This window comes from Somniosus microcephalus, chromosome 17 (genome assembly GCF_052327205.1).
Source record: "Somniosus microcephalus isolate GS21.2 chromosome 17, FLI_Smic_1.0, whole genome shotgun sequence".
In the NCBI taxonomy this organism is placed as follows: Eukaryota; Metazoa; Chordata; class Chondrichthyes; order Squaliformes; family Somniosidae; genus Somniosus; species Somniosus microcephalus.
The window spans coordinates 63,847,858-63,868,252 of NC_141003.1; the positions used below are offsets into that span (position 1 = coordinate 63,847,858).

General features: G+C 47.3%; 1 protein-coding gene across 1 annotated transcript in view; it reads left to right on the top strand.

The window, feature by feature from the left end:
- Positions 1-8,645: 8,645 nt before the first annotated feature.
- Positions 8,646-20,395, top strand: part of rabl2 (RAB, member of RAS oncogene family-like 2) — a 46,086-nt gene continuing 34,336 nt past the window's right edge. Inside the window, exons 1-5 of the mRNA XM_086010557.1 lie at positions 8,646-10,815; positions 15,721-15,750; positions 17,400-17,479; positions 18,557-18,636; positions 19,911-20,022. Coding sequence (XP_085866683.1) covers positions 10,709-10,815; positions 15,721-15,750; positions 17,400-17,479; positions 18,557-18,636; positions 19,911-20,022 — 409 coding nt within the window. The 5' untranslated portion in view covers positions 8,646-10,708. The remainder of the gene's footprint in view (positions 10,816-15,720; positions 15,751-17,399; positions 17,480-18,556; positions 18,637-19,910; positions 20,023-20,395) is intronic.

Sequence of the window (20,395 nt, forward strand, 5' to 3'; positions counted from 1 at the left end):
TGGAAACGTCAGACAGAGTATATAATGTGGGGCTCCTTGGCCATCAACAGATGGAGATCATTACTTTCCGATAGCAATGGACACGGCTTGTTTAAGGAAGAGCTGGAAGCTGTGATGAGGAGACAGTCCACAGTCAATACATTGACATTACAACATGGAAAGACATCATTCAGCACTATCCCACACGAATGGCTTGTGTCCACGTTGGTGTTTACCCTCTGTGTGAGCAAATACTTCTAATCACATTTACCTGCCCTGTCTCCATATCCCTTCTTCCCCTTTTCCTCTTGGAAACTATTTTTATCTTTCTGGCTCAAAACCTGCATTGTTCTAATAAAAAAAATGCCCAGTTTTTCAAGTCTTGCTCCATATTTGTTTTTTCTCCTACCAGACAGCATCCTAATGAATCTGCGTTATATCCTCTCTAAGGCTTCAATATCCTTCCCATTTAATATCCTTCCCATTTAATCTTCTCCCACAGCTCATGTACACTCTACCTTACCATGAACTCTGCCCACCCATTTAATCTCCTTCCACAGCTCTTATAAACTCGACCTTATCATGGATTTTACTTAATCATTTAATCTTCTCCCACCACCCATGTACACTCTACCCACCTATTTAATCTTCTCCCACAGCCCATGTACACTCTATTAATAATTACCTGTTGTCAAATTACACACTAGAAAGATGTACTGGATGGGCACCGGAGTCTCACCACTGCTAGGTGGGAAATCACCACATTGACAGGTCATATATTTCCAGCTAAGCTGCAAATTATGTTTATCATAAGAGGTAAATTTATATAGAATCAAAATAAATCAGCAGATAGAGCACTTAATTTTTAACATAAGAACATAATAAGAACATAAGAAGTAGGAGCAGGAGTAGGCCATACGGCCCCGCGGGCCTGCTCTGCCATTCAATAGGATCATGGCGGATCCGAACCTAGACTCACGTCCACTTCCCTGCCCGCTCCCCATAACCCCTAATTCCCTTATCAGCTAGGAAACTGTCTATCTCCATTTTAAATTTATTTAATGTCGCAGCTTCCACAGCTCTCTGAGGTAGCAAATTCCATAGATTTACTACCCTCTGAGTGAAGAAGTTTCTCCTCATCTCAGTTTTGAAAGGGCAGCCCCTTATTCTAAGATTATGCCCCCTAGTTCTAGTCTCACCCATCAGTGGAAACATCCTCACCGCATCCACCCGATCAAGCCCCCTCACAATCTTATATGTTTCGATAAGATCGCCTCATTCTTCTGAATTCCAATGAGTAGAGGCCCAACCTACTCAACCTTTCCTCATACGTCAACCCCCTTATCTCCGGAATCAACCGAGTGAACCTTCTCTGAACTGTCTCGAGAGCAAGTATATCTTTTCTTAAATATGGAAACCAAAACTGTACGCAGTATTCCAGGTGTGGCCTCACCAGTACCCTGTATAACTGAAGCAAGATTTCCCTGCTTTTATACTCTATCCCTTTTGCAATAAAAGCCAAGATTCCATTGGCCTTCCTGATCACCTGCTGTAACTGCATACTAACCTTCTGTGTTTCATGCACCAGGACCCCCAGATCCCTTTGTACTGTAGCACTTTGCAGTTTCTCTCCATTTAGATAATAACTTGCTCTTTGATTTTTTCTGCCAAAGTGCATAACCTCACACTTTCCAACATTATATTCCATCTGCCAAATTTCTGCCCACTCACTTAGCCTGTCTATGTCCTTTTGCAGGTTTTTTATGTCCTCCTCACTCACTGCTTTCCCTCCCATCTTTGTATCGTCGGCAAACTTGGATATGTTGCACTCGGTCCCCTGCTCCAAATCATTAATATAGATTGTAAAGAGTTGGGGTCCCAGCACTGACCCCTGCGGAACACCACTAGTTACTGATTGCCAACCCGAGAATGAACCATTTATCCCAACTCTCTGTTTTCTGTTAGATAGCCAATCTTCCACCCATGCCAGTATATTACCCTCAATCCCGTGATTTTTTATCTTGTGCAGTAATCTTTTGTGTGGCACCTTGTCAAATGCCTTTTGGAAGTCCAAATACACCACATCCACTGGTTCCCCTTTATCCACCCTGTTTGTTACATCCTCAAAGAATTCGAGCAAATTTGTCAAACATGACTTCCCCTTCATAAAACCATGCTGACTCTGTCTGATTAAATTATGCTTATCCAAATGTCCTGTTACTGCTTCCTTAATAATGGACTCCAACATTTCACCAACCACAGATGTTAGGCTAACTGGTCTATAGTTTCCAGCCTTTTGTCTACCTCCCTTTTTAAATAAGGGCGTTACATTAGCAGTTTTCCAATCTGCTGGGACCTTTCCTGAATCCAGGGAGTTTTGGAAAATTACCACCAATGCAACCGCAATCCCTACCGCTACTTCTCTCAAGACCCTAGGATGTAAGCCATCAGGTCCAGGGGATTTATTCGCCTTAAGTCCCATTATCTTACCGAGTACCATCTCCTTAGTGATTTTAATCATGTTTAGCTCCTCCCCCCCTATAGCCCCCTGTTTGTCCAGTGTTGGGATATTTTTAGTGTCCTCTACTGTAAAGACTAATACAAAATATTTGTTCAGCGTTTTTGCCATCTCCATGTTCCCCACTATTAATTTCCCGGTCTCGTCCTCTAAGGGACCAACATTCACTTTAGCCACCCTTTTTCTTTTTATATAACTGTAGAAACTCTTGCTATCTGTTTTTATATTTTTTGCTAGTTTACTTTCATAATCTATCTTCCCTTAATTAATCTTTCAGTTATTCTTTGCTGGTTTTTAAATGCTTCCCAATCTTCTATCCTCCCACTAGATTTGGCTACTTTATATGCCCTTGTTTTCAGTCGGATACTATCCTTTATTACTTTACTTAGCCACGGATGGCTGTCTTTTCTTTTACGCCCCTTTTTCCTCAGTGGAATATATTTTTCTTGAAAGTTGTGAAATATCTCCTTGCATGTACACCACTGCTCATGTACCGTCTTACACCTTAATCTATTTTCCCAGTCCACTTTAGTCAACTCTGCTCTCATACCTTCATAGTCTCCTTTAATCATAATCATAATCAACTTTATTGTCATTGTTAGTGCACAAGTGCAGTACAACGAAATGTAGGCTTGCGGCTCCCGAGAGTGTACATTTAGATTAGTACGCTGGTTTGAGATCCAACTCTCTCACCCTCCAACTGAATTTGGAATTCAACCATGTTATGGTCACTCATTCCAAGGGGATCCTTTACTAGGACATTTTTTATTAATCCTGTCTCATTACACAGGACCAGATCTAAGATTGCCTGCCCCCTGGTTGGTTCAGTAACATACTGCTCAAGGAACCCGTCCCTAATGCACTCTATGAACTCTTCCTCAAGGCTGCCCTGCCCAATTTGATTTGTCCAGTCAATATGAAAGTTAAAATCTCCCATGATTATAGCTGTTCCCTTATTACAAGCCCCAACTATTTCCTGATTTATACTCCGACCAATAGAGTTGCAACTGTTAGGAGGCCTATAGACTATGCCCACTAGTGACTTTTTCCCCTTATTATTCCTTATCTCCACCCAAACTGTTTCACTATCCTGATCCTTTGAACCATTTTCTGAGACCAAAATAGGAATGTTCAAAATTCCCAGTGTCCTTTTTTATAGTTCTTGAACTCTGATTTGGATAACCATTACATGGTGCTTAGCTCTATGGAGTTTTATCTCACCCCTGTGTGTCATTCAGTTAAATGACTGAAACAAATGCTATGCTTAATGCTAACCTGAAAGTGTGTTGGATACAGAACTTCCAGTCAAGCCAGATCAAAGACCCAATAGTTGAAGGAGCTTGCATGCCATTAATGAGCACTGCACCCAGCATCTGTGTGACCCAGAGGTTTCTAAAGCCAACACAAGGCCATGCATGGCCAGTTTTTGTAAAACAAAGCTGATATTTGATGGCTCCATCAACAAATAAAATCACTGTTGACCTTCAAAGGATCCATACTTTGACCAACTCTATTTCAGAAGTTACTGAAGCATCCATAGTTTCATAACTGTGTAATTTAACATGTACTCACTCAAGACTGGAGTGTGCGTTTGCTCTGCCCATGGATTCTCAAGACAAAGATAATGGAAACCTTATCATAAACTGCAGCCCCAGCGTCTTTCTTAAAACTCCCTTTGCCTAGCCACAATTTACAGGAAACTTTCTGGTATCCGGCACGGACGGGACTGAGCTGGTGCCGGTCTAGCAACAATGCCGGAGAATCGAGCACTATAGTTAAAACATACGGAGCTTCTGAGCTCCGTATCTAGCAACAAACCCTGTTGCTTAGCAACAGCTTCAAAACAATCAGCACAGCTTGCAAGCGTCTCTGTAGCTTAGCAACAGCTTCAGTTAGATGCTTGTACAGCCAGAAATGAGTAAAAAAAAGTAACTAAAAGTAAAAAAAGTTACCTGAACCGACTCCTGAATTTTGACGGTTAACCGACATTTCCAGTTATTTAGTGGCCGGTTAATTGAAAGTTTCCTGTAAATGAAAATATATCATATAGAACTATTTATTAACATAAATATTCCCGATCCCGCGACCTCCACCACCTCGAAGGACAAGGGCAGTAAGTGCATGGGTACACCACCACCTCCAAGTTCCCCTCCAAGTCACAGACCATCCGACTTGGAAATATATTGGCCGTTCCTTCATCGCTAGGTCAAAATTCTGGAATTCCCTACCCAACAGCATTATGGGAGCACCTTCACCACACGAACTGCAGCGGTTCAAGTAGAAGGCCCACCACTACCTTCTCAAGGGATGGGCAATAAATGCTGGCCTTGCCAGTGACGTCCGTTTCCCCGAGGCAGTAATCCTCCCACAACCAACATCACCAGAAGCAGATTAATTGGTTATTGCTCTTCGTGGGCTCTTGCTGTGTGCAGAATGGCGACTGCATTTGCTGTTTGTGGATGTTTTGAGCGATGTGATTAGGTACTGTATAAAAGTAAGCCTGTCATGTGCTTTTAATAGTTGTCAGCCGTGGCTCAGTGGGTAGCACTCTCGCCTTCTGAATCAGAAGGTTGTGGGTTCAAAGTCCCACTCCAGAGACTTGAACGCAAAATTCTAGGCTGACACTCCAGTATAGTGCCGTCTTTCGGATGAGACATTAAAAAACTGAGGCCCCGTCTGCTCTCTGATCCCATGGCACTATTTCGAAGAAGAGCTGGGGAGTTATCCCCTGGTATCCTGGTCAATACTTATCCCTCAGCCAACATAACTAAAAAAAAAAACAGATTATCTGGGTCAGCGCTAAACAAAGTAAGTCTGCAGCCCAGCGAGTAGCTGACGATGGCGATGCTTTTCTGGCAGGAAGAGAGACACACGAGCAAGTTGTTAACTGGAGCAGGGTCTGTGCCAGGACCCAGTCCCAACTGTTGAGCACACACCAGAGCTTTGGACGCATCCTCCGCCAAGATCAACTGGGAGAAATGTTCCGGACTCCTGGTGGGTCAGTGGCGGGTGGACTCCCTGCTGGAGGAGTTCAGGCCCTTCGCCTGGAGCACCACGCACCTCCTCTACTTGGGAGTCTACCTTAGCCCTGCTGAGGACGCCTGGCCGGCGAACTGGCAAGAGTTGGAGGCCAAAGTCACCACTCGCTTAGGACGCTGGACAGGACTGCTCCGAGTGTTGCCCTACAGGGGTCGAGCGCTGGTCATAAACCGGCTGGTGGCCGCCATGTTGTGGTACCGGTTGGTCACTTTGATCCCTCCCCCTGCGTTTGTCGCCAAGATGCAGAAGAAGCTCATCGACTTCTTCTGGGGCAAAAGGAAGCACTGGGTCTCTGCTGCGGTTCTGAGTCTCCCGCTTAGGGAGGGCGGTCAGGCGCTGGTGTGCCTTTGCACCCAGGCTGCGACTTTCCGTCTTCAGACGCTGCAGAGATACCTGTACGTCGAGAATCCTCCGAGATGGTGTGCGCTGGCGACGTATTTTTTCCGCCAGCTGCACGGCCTCAATTACGACATGCCAGCCTGCGGGAGCTGCCTGTCTTCTACCAGGAACTACATCGCTTCCAGGTGGAGCTCTCCCCCATCAGGAATGGCGGCTATCCTTCGGGAGCCGCTGCTCAGGAATCCGCACCTCCACGTCCGCGGGTTCGGGTGGCTGGCGGAGCACAGGGCTGTGCCTGGCAAGGTGACTAGAGTCAGGGACCTGCTCGATGGCGGAGGAGCAGGCTGGATGGCGCCGGAGGAGTTGGCACAGCGCATGTCTTGGGCCAACGTCCAGCTCGCGGTCAATGCCATCGAGTCGATGAAAGTGACACTGCGCCCCGGCGCCACAAGGTGTATCGAGGCGGCCCAAGTGCGTGGGGTGATCCCGCCCGAGCTTTCCCCCGTTCGGACGGAATTCCTCATCGGCGCCCAGCCCCGAAACTCCCCTCGGGAACCGGCGCCTCACAACTTGAGCCGTATCGAGGAAATACCCTCCGTGCCTTTTCATTCCGCATGGAGGTGTTTCCTGTACGGGCTGCTCCTGCACACTCTCCACTTTGCCATCTTCACCTGCCGTCCGGGCCGTCTTGCCTTCCGGCGGAGGCGAAGGTCCCCAATGGAGGGCTCTCTATGCGGGAGTCTTCCCTTGTTCTATTGGGGACTTGGCCTGGAGGGTGTTGCACGGAGCAGTCCCGTGCAATATATATTTAAGTAGGTTCATGGACTCCCAGGCCGTCTGTCTTTTCTGCGGCCTGGAGGAGTCCGTGTTTCATATATATACGGAGTGTGAGAGGTTGCAACCCCTCTTCCATTATTTGAAGGGGCTGCTCCTCGATTTTTGGTTGCACTTCAGTCCCACGCTCTTGATCTACGGTCACCCGGTGCGGAGGGGAGCGGGCAGGTTGGAGGACCTCCTCGTGGGTCTGCTCCTGGGCCTGGCTAAAAAAGCCATCAATTGGTCCAGGCAGCGGGCGGTCGAGGGGGTCGTCCAGCCAGATTGCCTCCCTCTCTTCCGCGGCCATGTTCGCGCCCGGGTGGCCCTGGAGATGGAGCACGCGGTGTTCGCCGGCTCGCTCGAGTGCTTCCGCGACCGGTGGGCACCGCAGGGACTGGAGTGCATAATTGATTTGGACAACCAAATTTTAATTTGATTTGTTAAGGTTTATTTAAAGTTTTATTAGTTACAGTCTATTTGTTTATGTTTGGCTCAACCAAAAGAGTGCCCCTCTGGATCCTTTGGATTGGTGGGAGTCTTACTTATAAGAGCTGAGTCAGAAGGTTGTGGGTTCAAATCCCAATCTAGAGCTTTGAGCACATAATCAAGGCTGACATTTCAGTGCTGCACTGGATGAGATGTTAAACCGAGGCCTGGTCTGCAATCTCAGGTGATGTAAAAGAGCCCATGACACTATTCGAAGAAGTGCAGGGGAGATCCCCCTGGTTTCCTGGCCAATATTTATCCCTCAACCAACATCACTGAAACAGATTGTCAGCCTGGATTATGTGCTCAAGTCTCTAAAGTGGGACTTGAGCCTGTTGTATCTATGCTTTAATGCGTTCAATCAAGCATGTAGATACGTCAAATTAAATCAGAGTCAGGCAGACAGGCTTCTAACTGTGATCTTTACTTTATTCCTAAAATGGCTGACTGCAGCTTTCCCGGGTAATTCCCATAATGCAATGCACATTACATTACCGTATTAACTGGTGTTAAACTCGCACATTACATTACCGTATTGACTGGTGTCAAACTCGCAATCAATACACGACAGAGCCCACAACCTGGTCATTACCTAGCTCTGTGCAAATCGGCTGCCACCTTTCCTACATTACAACAGTGACTACACTTCGTTGGCTGTAAAGTGCTTTGGGATGTTGTGAAAATTAGGGTTGCCAACTCTCGTTGGACATATACCTTCATCACATACAAAAGCAAAATACTGCGGATGCTGGAAATCTGAAATATAAACAGAAATTGCTGGAAATACTCAGCAGGTCAAGCGGCATCTGTGGAGAGAGAAACAGAATTAACGTTTCAGGTCGATGACCCTTCGTCAGAACTGGAAAAAGTTGGAGATGGAACAGGTTTTTAAGCAAGTGTAGGGACATGACCTCCTGTCTCCAACTGCCCCACCCAGTCAAACAGCCTTTTCCTCCACAACGTTTTTTTTTATAAAGAATAGACAAAAGTGTTCAAAGAAAATGAAAAAGCACCTAATGTTTTTAATGCCCCTATTATTTTTCTCCTGGGTTGCTTGCAGCAGTGACCAGGAGATTAATCTTTAAAACCGAATGTAGAGATGCCAGTTGGTTCATTCTTAATAAAATCTATTCCTGAGAAGGAGATGAAATACATATTAAAAATGGCCAGCGATTTAATAACAGCCACCAGCTCTGTGTCTGACATGTTATCGCTGCTGCTCCTGTGAGCAGGGAATTTACATTTTAAATCACCAGCGTTCCTAATGCAATAAATGGGAGTTAAATGGCAGGGCGCTGAGTCACTGTGGGGAGGGGCTGCCGCTTGCTGCAGGCGGGGCTTGGGCAGCCCGGCCGGGGTCCTGCGGGCCGGTGCTGGGATTTAATTCTTTGTTAATATGTTGTCTTGTTAATAATATTTGTTCTATTAATTCCATTTACAGATCGTTATAAAGCGGCGGGCCCGGCACGGAGTGTGCAGGCGGCGCTTAAACAGCTTCGGTTGAGGTCCTTCCTGGCGTCTGTTGCATAGCTGCAGAGAAGCTGAGTGACAAAGAGACAGTCAGACTAGAGAGAGAGAGAGAAAAAGAGAGGGTGTGAGAGAGAGAGAGAGTGAGGGAGAGGATAGAGAGAGGGGGAGAAATAGAGAGAGGGGATAGAGGCAGAGAGATAGAGAGTGTGAGTGAGTTAGAGGGGAGAGAGATATAGATATAGAGAGGGGTGGGAGAGATAGAGAGGGATAGAGGGAGAAGGAGAGAGAGATACAGAGGGGAGAAAGAGAGAGGGAGAGAGAGCTAGATAGAGAGAGGGTTTTAGAAATAGAGGGTTATACAGAGGAGAGAGTGATAGGGGGAGAGGGAAGGATAGAGTCCAGTTTAGTGATAGATATGCAGGGGAAAGAGACAGAATCTAGTCCAGTCTAGAGAGAGTCAGAGAATCTAGTGTCGTATAGAGTTCAGTATATAGGTATACAGGAGGAGAGAGAGGAATAGAGCAGGGTCAGGGATAGAGACTGGGTGAGAGGTAGAGACCAGGACAGGGAGAGAGGACTGGGCCTGGTACAGAGAGAGAGAGCGACATACACAACACAGCCTGATCTAAATATACAGGGGAGGTAGAAAGATAGTGACAAGGCCTGATGCACAGGGATTGAGAGAGGGGGAGTCTAATCTATGGAGAGAGAGAGGATTTTATGATATACAGTGAGAAATACACAGATTGAGAGCGAGAGAGGCTGGGAGACAGACAAGAGAGAGAGGCTGAAACATATGTTCCTACATACAGGGAGAGAGATGCAGGGAAAGAGGGCGGCTCTATACATGCAGATTTAGCTGCAGAGAGAGGCTAAGACACAAGACTGACCTGCTGTATATTTTCTTTTTATTTATAGTTTTACTGGGACTGAGAAGGGCTGAAAGATACTCATATGGCCAGCAAGGTTGTCTTGTAGTGCGAGTGAGAGGGGTAGGAAGATAAACATAGGGACAGCTATGGGTATAGAGTGAGAGAGGGGCAGGAAGAGAGAGATGGAGCCAGTTAGACAAAGAGACAGCTAACAGCAATTGAGAGAGGCAAAAATATATAGCGGCAAAAAGAAAGACCGTGTGAGAGATAGATGCACAAAAATAACATCAATATACAAGGAAGACATATTCAGAGATACAGAGCAGGGACAGGCTCAGGGAAATGTTGAAAACAGGGTCAAGAGGCAGTGTCCCAGACAGAGGCTATTGAGAAGCAGTGAGAACGAGGTACATAGGACAGAAATAAGGCCCTCAGAGAGAGAGAGAGAGAGAGAGTGACATGAGAGTGAGGCAGTGAGGGTATTGATAGGAGAGCCAGGGATATCGTGCGACTCAATCTTGCAGACAAGCAAAGCACGGGGATAGAGGGAGAAAAACGAGACTTGGATAAAGACAGAAATAAATAGGGGGGGCAGATAGAGAGTGAAACTGATTAACGCAGAAAATGATTTAGAAAGGGCAGGGAGAGCCAGGCCAATAGAACTTATTGTGAGGTTGATACGTGGCGAAGAGAGAGAGAGAGAGAGAGAGGGAGGGACTGGATCACAGGAAAAAAGAGGAGTCTGAGATAAAGAGACAGACACAAACTGAGTCAGGACATAAAGGGACAGAAATAGTCAGGGACTGGGGAAGATTTATAGAGCCTGATATTGTGAGTGAATTGGAGAGATGCATGCAGAGGAGTCCAGCAATAAAGTACTCGGTCTATTTTAGGAATAATACACTGGTCACAAGTTTATAACTGGGAGAGAATGGGGGCAGATTAGGTTTGTGAATAATACAGGAAAAGAGCAGTGCACAGGAGGGATTGAGGGAGGGGATGTAAGGGAAGAGAGTGGCATATTCAGCAGCAGTTGTGTGCAGATTAATGGGCAGAGTAGGGGCAGGACAGGAGCAGTAGAGTGTGTAAAGCCTGTGGGAGCAGGCAACAAGCTCGGAGCAGTCGGTGGAGGGACCAGCGGGTGAAGGCCAAGGCCAGACGCTCGAGCCTGTGACTGGTGAGGAGAAGTATGGCCGCAGAGAACAGCAGCCCGTCCGACCTGGATCAAGACAAGTACGATGGGGACGAGCACATCAAAATCATCTGTTTGGGAGACAGTGCCGTGGGGAAATCCAAGTGAGTAAAAGCATGGCTGGGCACGGGTGTTGGGGGGCGAGGTTTAAGAAATAAAGTGGGGCTGATTACAACAAAATTCTTGGGCTCTGCTTTCTCCCCTCCAGACCTGAAGGAGCAGCTCCTTGCTGTGGTACGGATTGTCTCGGTCGTCAGCCGCCCTCGAACACCTCACCCAAATGTCCCTTCCTGCTGTCCGGGCCCAGACGAGAGGGCTATTTGACCAGTGGGGGGGAGTGCGCGGATCATAAACCAAGCCTGATCTGCTCTCACCCAACATGCGCATATTTGCCCCCTCTCGGTAGGACTCACTGGATAGTGATCAGAAGGGAAACCCTTGCAGACTTTCCCCCCTGCCCCCCCCCCCCCCCCCCCCACTACCCCTATCCTCTCCCAGGGGTTACTGAACAGAAGCGAAGGGTCTGTACAAGGGGAGATCGGCTAATTCAGCACAAGCTGAGACCTGGGACGGGCCTGGTCTGTGTGACGCTGTACCACACTAAGCAGGCATTACACACCCGGGGAGCCGATAAATTCAAAATAGGAAAATGACAGATCAAAATGACATAGAATGTACAGCACAGCACCGGGTACAGTAGCATAATGGTTATGTTACTGGACTAGTAATCCAGAGGCCTGGACTAATGATCCGGAGATGTGAGTTCAATTTAAATTCAGTTAATTAAATAAATCTGGAATAAAAAGCTAGTATCAGTAACAATGACCATGAAACTATTGGATTGTCGTAAAAACCCATCTGGTTCACTAATGTCCTTTAGGGAAGGAAATCTGCTGTCCTTACCCGGTCTGGCCTCTATGTGACTCCAGACCCACAGCAATGTGGTTGACTCTTAACTGCCCTCTGAAATGAAACCGGACAGACCTCCCGGCATCGACCTCGGCACTGGCTACAGACACGGCAACGCCACACCCAGCCCAGTCGACCCTGCAAAGCCCTCCTCACTAACATCTGGGGACTTGTGCCAAAGTTGGGAGAGCTGTCCCACAGACTAATCAAACAACAGCCTGACATAGTCATACTCACAGAATCATACCTTTCAGCCAATGTCCCAAACTCCTCCATCACCATCCCTGGGTATGTCCTGTCCCACTGGCAGGACAGACCCACCAGAGGCGGTGGCACAGTGGTATACAGTCGGGAGGGAGTGGCCCTGGGAGACCTCAATATTGACTCCGGACCCCATGAAGTCTCATGGCTTCAGGTCAAGCATGGGCAAGGAAACCTCCTGCTGATTACCACCTACCGCCCTCCCTCAGCTGATGAATCAGTACTCCTCCATGTTGAACACCACTTGGAAGAAGCACTGAGGTAGCAAGGGCACAGAATGTACTCTGGGTGGGGGACTTCAATGTCCATCACCAAGAGTGGCTCGGTAGCGCCACTACTGACCAAGCTGGCTGAATCCTGAAGGATATAACTGCCAGTCTGGGCTTGCAACAGGTGGTGAGAGAACCAACATGAGGGAAAACCTACTTGATCTCGTCCTCTCCAATCTACCTGTCGCAGATGCATCTGTCCATGATAGTATTGGTAGGAATGACCACCGCACAGTCCCATCTTCACACTGAGAACACCCTCCATTGTGTTGTGTGGCACTACCACCGTGCTAAATGGGATAGATTCAGAACAGATCGAGCAGCTCAAAACTGGGCATCCATGAGGCGCTGTGGGCCATCAGCAGCAGCAGAATTGTATTCCACCTCATGGTCTGTCATATCCCTCACTCTATCATTACCATCAAGCCAGGGGACCAACCCTGGTTCAATGAGGAGTGCAGAAAAGCATGCCAGGAGCAGCACCAGGCGTACCTAAAAATGAGGTGCCAAACTGGGGAAGCTGCAACACAGGACTACATGCATACTAAACAGTGGAAGCAGCATGCTATAGACCGAGCGAAGCGATCCCACTACCAACATATCAAGCTCTGCAGTCCTGCCACATCCAGTCGTGAATGGTGGTGGACCATTAAACAACTAACGGGAGGAGGCGGCTCCATGAACATCCCCATCCTCAATGATGGCGGAGCCCAGCACACGAGTGCAAAAGACAAGGCTGAAGCGTTTGCAACCATCTTCAGCCAGAAGTGCTGAGTGGATGATCCATCTCGGCCTCCTCCTGAGGTCCCACCATTATAGAAGCCAGTCTTCAGCCAATTCGATTCACTCCACGTGATATCAAGAAACAGCTGAGCACACTGGATACAGCAAAGCTATGGACACCGACAACACCCCGGCTGTCGTGCTGAAGACTGGTGCTCCAGAACTAGCACCTCTAGCCAAGCTGTTCCAATACAGCTACAACACTAGCATCTATCCAACAATGTGGAAAACTGCTCAGGTATGTCATGTCCTCAAAAAGCAAGACAAATCCAATCCAGCCAATTACTGCTCCATCAGTCTACTCTCAGTCATCAGCAAAGTGATGGAAGGTGTTGTCGACAGTGCTATCAAGCGGCACTTGCTCACCAATAACCTGCTCACCGATGCTCAGTTCAGATTTCGCCAGGACCACTCAGTTCCAGACCTTGGTCCATGGACAAAAGAGCTGAATTCCAGAGGTGAAATGAGAGTGACTGTCCTTGACATTAAGGCAGCATTTGACCGAGTGTGGCATCAAGGAGCCCTAGTAAAATTGACGTCAATGGGAATCGGGGAAAACTCTCCACTGGCTGGAGTCATACCTAGCACAAAGGAAGATGGTTGTGGTGGTTGGAGGTCAATCATCTCAGCTGCAGGAGTTCCTCAGGGCAGTGTCCTAGGCCCAACCATCTTCAGCTGCTTCATCAATGACCTTCCCTCCATCATGAGGTCAGAAGTGGGGATGTTCGCTGATGACTACACGGTGTTCAGTTCCATTCGCAATGCCTCAGATAATGAAGCAGTCCATGCCCGCATGCAGCAAGATCTGGACGACATTCAGGCTTGGGCTGATAAGTGACCAGTAACATTCGCTCCACACATGTGCCAGGCAATGACTATCTCTAACAAGCGAGAGTATAACCACTGCCTCTTGACATTCAATGGCATAACCATCACCGAATCCCCAAACAATCAACATCCTGGGGGGTCACCATTGACCAGAAACTTAACTGGGCCAGCCACATAAATACTGTGGCTACAAGAGCTGGTCAGAGGCTGGGTACTCTGCGGCGAGTGTCTCACCTCCTGACTCCCCAAAGGCTTTCCACCATCTACAAGGCACAAGTAAGGAGTGTGATGGAATACTCTCCACTTGCCTGGATGAGTGCAGCTCCAACAACACTCAAGAAGCTCAACACCATCCAGGACAAAGCAGCCCGCTTGATTGGCACCCCATCCACCACCTTAAACATTCACTCCCTCCACCACCGGCGCACCATGGCTGCAGTGTGCACCATCTACAAGATGCACTGCAGCAACTCACCAAGGCTTCTTCGACAGCACCTCCCAAACCCGCGACCTCTACCACCTAGAAGGACAAGGACAGCAGGCGCATGGGAACACCACCACCTCCAAGTCACACACCATCCTGACATGGAATTATATCGACGTTCATTCATCATCGCTGGGTCAAAATCCTGAAACTCCGAACAGCACTATGGGAGTACCTTCACCTCACGGACTGCAGCTGTTGAAGAAAGCGGCTCACCACCACCACCAGCTCGAGGGCAATTTGAGATGGGCAAGAAATGCTGGCCTTTTCAGTGACACCCACATGCCAGGAACGAAATTAAAAAAAAAAAAACTCCATTTGGCCCAACTGGTCTGTGCCGGTGTTTATGCTCCATACAAACCTCCTGCCCTACTTCATCAAACTCTATCAGCATAACCTTCTCTTCCTTTCTCCTCATGTACTTATCTAGTTCATGATAAAATACCCTTTAATGCCATCACAGCTCAATATGTTTGACATGAAGACTCAATTCTACACCAAACTGGTGCGGCCTCTCATTAACCTCGGGGAAGGGGTAGTGTTGCACAGTTGGAATTGGTGGTCTTGCTGGATAGGATGTTGGAGGGAGGGAGAGAGAGGGTGGTCTAGAGCAGGAGGAGAGCGGGGAAGGGGCCATAGCAGAGGCAACCGTATGGATGGCCTGCTTCTTCGAAGGAAGAAATCCTCAAGCTCCTTGCCCTTGGTGTTGGAGGGGAGGGTGGAGTGAACAGGGTCACGCCAGGAGTTGTTTTGCCCTCCAGGACGATCCTGGAGTGATGGGTGGTCTTGGCTGGAGAATGAGGTATGGTAATGCTGTGGTAGAACTAAATCTGGCGATCTATATCTAAACCCCATGTGCACGAGCCACACTGCAGCTCACAGCACACTGACACAAGGGAACAAGGATGGTACACATTCCGGGGGATCAGCAGCAGTGGGACATGGTGAGTCATTTGGAGGGGACCAGGGAAGCGAAGGTAGAGGTGAGGGAACGGTTAAGCTCCTAATCTGCTCTTTTCAAAGTTCGAGGAAGCAACAACAGTCGGACTCGCTCACTCTTCAAAATCAATTGCCCCAACGGTAACATCGCCATTCAAATTCAACAGGAATACAGGCTAAAGAAACCCAGGAGAATGTTGTTGACTTTTGGGAGTTCTGGAGGGTTGGGGGGTTTTCCCAGATAGCAGAAGTGGAGTTCCTCTTTCCCAGGGTTTTCCCTCATTGTATTTAGCTCCTTGTCATCCGCCTCTCGGTGTGTGACCAGCAGACACAAGACCTCACCAGCAAACCATGTGTGAGTCTGAAACAGATTAGCCTGTTGTTTTACTGCAGGACCTTATCTCCAGAGTGGGATGAAAGGTCAGCGTGGTGGAACTGGCACTACATGAACTGTGGTATTGATGAAATGGGGATGCAGTCAGTCCCTGAAGACCTGAAACCTGCACTAACTTGTTTTGGGTGATGTGTGTTTACAGGTTGATGGAGAGGTTCCTGATGGACGGATAGTATCCTTTCTGAGCTTTGTACAGGGCAACGAGGTCACTGACTGAGGGAGGGGAAACAAACCCTGATTGCCTGACCTCACCGGTTCTGATCATCTGACCTCACCGGTTCTGATCTGATTCTTTCCCTAACAATAACCAGATGAAGCCTGTTTTTATATCATTCGCCTGCTTCTCCTCACCACATCCTGAAGGACAAATACCCTTTGATCAAAGTACCCTTGTAATAAAAGTACTGTTTCATACTCGAGCAGGGTTGGCCAATAGAAATTGCTGACTAACCACAGGTGTTGCTATGGAGACACTTTTTTAGCTGCATGCACTAATTTTAGTATAAAACGCTGTACACACACTCAATTGTGAAGTGTACTTCACACGTATAAATTTACTTAACAGAATTCTACTTGCATTCACTAACCAAGGAAGTAAAACACTTAACAATCAAACACTCACACACACTGCTTTTCGTTTTACCATTTTACCAACAAACGCACAAAAATGTTAAAGTTCACATACCGTGCAAATGAGTATTGAGATCACAGGTCCAACAATGGTATTTAGTACTCATTTTTTTTATTTACTCATCATACAAGTCCGGTAGTGTAGTGTTTACCAGACTAGTAGGCCAGAGGCCCGGACTAGTAGGCCAGAGGCCCGGACTAGTAAGCCAGAGAATGTGAGTTCAAATCCCACCCTGGCAGTCTAAGAATTCGAATGAAGTTTAAAAAAAATCCGGAACTGAAAAGCTGGTAAAAGTGACCATGAATTTGTTAGAATGTTGTAAAAACCCTTGTTCACTAATGCCCTTTAGGGAAGGACACGTGCTGTCCTTACCCGGCCTGGACCTATTAGTGACTCCAGTCCTATGCCAACATCCCTCCTGAAGTGGCCAAGCAAGCCACTCATTTGTATCAAAACTGCTACCAGCGGTTCCAGAAGATGGCTCAGCACCACCTTCTCAAGGCAATGAGGAATGGGCAATAAATGCCAGCCTTGCCAGCAATGCCCGCATCCTGAGAATTAATTTTTTATAAAATGCAATTAGCCACATCTGGATTCCCAATTAGCCACGTGACTAATGTATTTGACAACTTTGGCTCGGAGGCGCTACTGTGGCGTTGTGCTCACGGGCTCTGTGGCGTCTGAATCACTGTTGTGATGTTTAGCTGCTAGCTGGCCTGTCCCTTTAAGGCCACTGTTCAGGTACTTGTTTTGGGGAAGTGGTCTAACTAGGCCCGCCCAGCTAATTGTAGCTGTTCATGAACTCCTGAGGTTAATTCAGGCATTTGTAACTGCTTGTAACGTTCTGGCTCCTGGTCAAAGGACCTCCGCATGAAATTTGAAAGCGTTGGGCGCGCTCAGCAGATCAGGCAGCATCTGTGGAATGAGGAAGGTAGGTCAAAGTTTCAGCTGGCTGACCGTGCAATGATGCTTCACCTGCACAGTGTTTCCAGCATTTTCTGCTTTCATTTCAAATTTCCAGCATCTGCAATATTTTGCTTTATGTTCCCAACATGAAATTCTTTTCTCTTTTTTAAAGATTATTTTGCATCCATAACCAAGTGTAAATGCAAGTCTGGTATATCATTTGATTTAATCCCTGGCATTGTTTTTTTCTGTGTCAATCTTTTATACCTTAACTTGGATTACAGTCGCCCCCAGCAGTTGTCCACTTACGCACTGACGCTGTACAAGTACACCACCACTGTCAATGACAAGACTGTTCTAGTAGGTATGTATTGCGTTCTTCAGTTGGTCTTGGTTTTCACTGTGAACCAAAATAAAGGGTGAGTCCCGCCTATAGCAAAAACCTCTCTGCCACTAAAGGTATCTTGGGGTTGGTTGACTGGTCGAGTTCTCAAGTCACCAACCTTTTCATCGAAAGGATAGTCAGTCAATAGTTCCCATTAGAACCTGGCCATTCAGGGGTGAAATCAGGAATTGCTATTTTACACAAAGGGTAGTGGAAATCTGGAACTCTCTCCCCAAAAGGCTGTGGATGCTGAGGGTCAATTGAGATTTTCCAGACTAAGATTGAGAATTTTGTTTGGTGAGGATCAAGGGATATGTATCCAAGGCGGATAAATGGAGTTGTGGTGAAGATTAGCCATGATCTAATTAAATGGTGGAATAGAAGAAAGACCATTCATTTATATCGTGCCTTTCACAACCATAGGACGTCCCAAAGTGCATCACAGCCAATGAAGTACTTTTGAAGTGTTATAATGTAGGAAATGTGGCCATTTTGCACACAGCAAGATCCCACAAACAGCAATGAGATAAATGACCAGAGAATCAGTTTTAATAATACTGGTTGAGGATAAATATTGGCCACGACACCAGGAGAACTCCCCTGCTCTTCTTCAAAAAGTGTCATGGGATCTTTTACATTCACCTCGGAGGACAGATGGGTCCTCAGCTTAACGTCTCATCTGAAAGACGGCACCTCTGACCGTGCAGCACTCTCTCAGTACTGCACTGAAGTGCAGCTTCGATTATGCGCTCAAGTCTCTGGAGTGGGGCTTGAACACATGACCTTTTGACTCGGAGGTGAGAGTGCCACCACTGAGCAACGAGGCTCGAGGGGCTGAATTGCCTACTTGTGTTCCTATGGAAGGACAATGATGCGAACAGTATCAATGGGTTGGAGACAATTCGATCTGCTTCTGGAGAGAGAAGGGACTGAGGGTAGGTAATGTTTAGAGATATTGAAAAGAACTTGTTGGGATGAATCTCTTTTAGCATTCATTTTTTTTTTTAAATGATTTAAAATTACAAGCATTGAAACTGTGGGTGTTTCCTTTCACAGATTTCTGGGACACAGCGGGACAGGAGCGTTTTCAGAGTATGCATCCATCCTATTACCATAAGGCACATGCCTGTATCATGGTGGGTCTTTAGAGATTCTACTTTAGTGTAAAAGGTCATTTCAAAAACACGATGTGTGTTTTTAGTCAATGTCTGACAGTGAAACCCATCACCACGTTACTGTCCGAACCCCACACAGCGAGAGGTTCTGTTTGCCTGATATGAAGTAAACACTTGCTCTGTATAGGGACATAGAAAACTTAGCAAATTCCCGGGAGTTCAGGCACAGATTGGCAGAGCCGAGGCTTCGAGAGCTCCAAGCGTTGAGCTAAAACTGTGCAACCTACCAGCGCAGCACCTTGCTCCCCCTGCCACTGCTCATCCAGTCAGGTCCCATCGAGGCATTGGCTTGCAGGGTTATCTGGAGCTGAGTGGAAAGGATTCCAGCCTCCACTGACACACCTACCCCTCCAGGACTGTTGGTCACCAACAGTGTCCTGGAGTATCACACACCCACCTGCCTCAAATATCGAGCCTGCCATGGAGGTTGGCTTGGTTCAAATCTTCCATCATCATTTTGGTGACCCTCGAGCTACCTCAGCCCTGAGGAGACCCTACCTGGCTTTCAGATAATGTCTTCCCACAGCCGCTGTCACAAGGCTCAGATTTTCTCATCAGCTGGTCGATGGACATCAGCTTTCAGCGAGCCAGCAGGGCAGCCTGTGACCTGTCTGCCACTTCAGTATTTTAAACATCCATGCTCAGCGTCAAATACCAGCTTTACTCTGTATCTAACCCATACTGTACCTGCCCTGGGAATGTTTGATGGGACAGCATAGAGGGAGCTTTACTCTGTATCTAATCCATGCTGTATCTGCCCTGGGAGTGTTTGATGGGACAGCATAGAGGGAGCTTTACTCTGTATCTAATCCATGCTGTATCTGCCCTGGGAGTGTTTGCTGGGACAATGTAGAGGGAGCTTTACTCTGTATCTAACCCGTGCTGTACCTGCCCTGGGAGTGTTTGATGGGACAGTGTAGAGGGAGCTTTACTCTGTATCTAACCTGTGCTGTACCTGCCCTGGGAGTGTTTCATGGGACAGTGCAGAGGGAGCTTTACCCTGTATTTAACCCATGCTGAACCTACCCTGGGAGTGTTTGATAAGACCGTGTAGAGCGAGCTTTACTCTGCATTTAACCCATGCTGAACCTGCCCTGGGAGTGTTTCATGGGACAGTGTGGAGCGAGTTTTACTCTACCCTGTGCCAGCCAAGGCCATGAATGAACAGGACAGATACTTTTTAAAAAAAAAAAAAAAGAAAACTACTGTAATTTCCTTTTTAATTTTGAGTTTAGGTGTTTGATGTCCAGAGGAAGATAACTTACAAAAACCTGAGTAACTGGTACACGGAGCTGAGGGAGTCTCGGCCAGAGATCCCCTGTGTGGTCGTCGCTAACAAAATAGATGGTGAGTTCAAAGGTTATGTGTCTGGCACAGTGAGACCTGAAGCCTGGTTCATTTTGCCCTGTAATCTCTAACTGAAATTTTAACTGAGCAGGAAAGGAAATCATACGCTGACGTGGAAGGCCATTCAGCCCATCTTATTCATCGAGAAAGATTCCACAGTTCCTCAATCACCGTATCCAACTGTTGCTTAAATGCTCCCAGGGGTTCTCCCCCCCCCCGCCCCCCCCAACTACCCTAAATGGAAGTCCATTCCACTGTTTCTGTGAAGAATTTCCTGAGATCAATCCTAAATTTGCTTTTTCCCCCACTCTGAGCATGTCCCCCTCGGTTGGTCATAGTTTAATTTGAAGAAGTGTTTCTCATTTATCTTTCC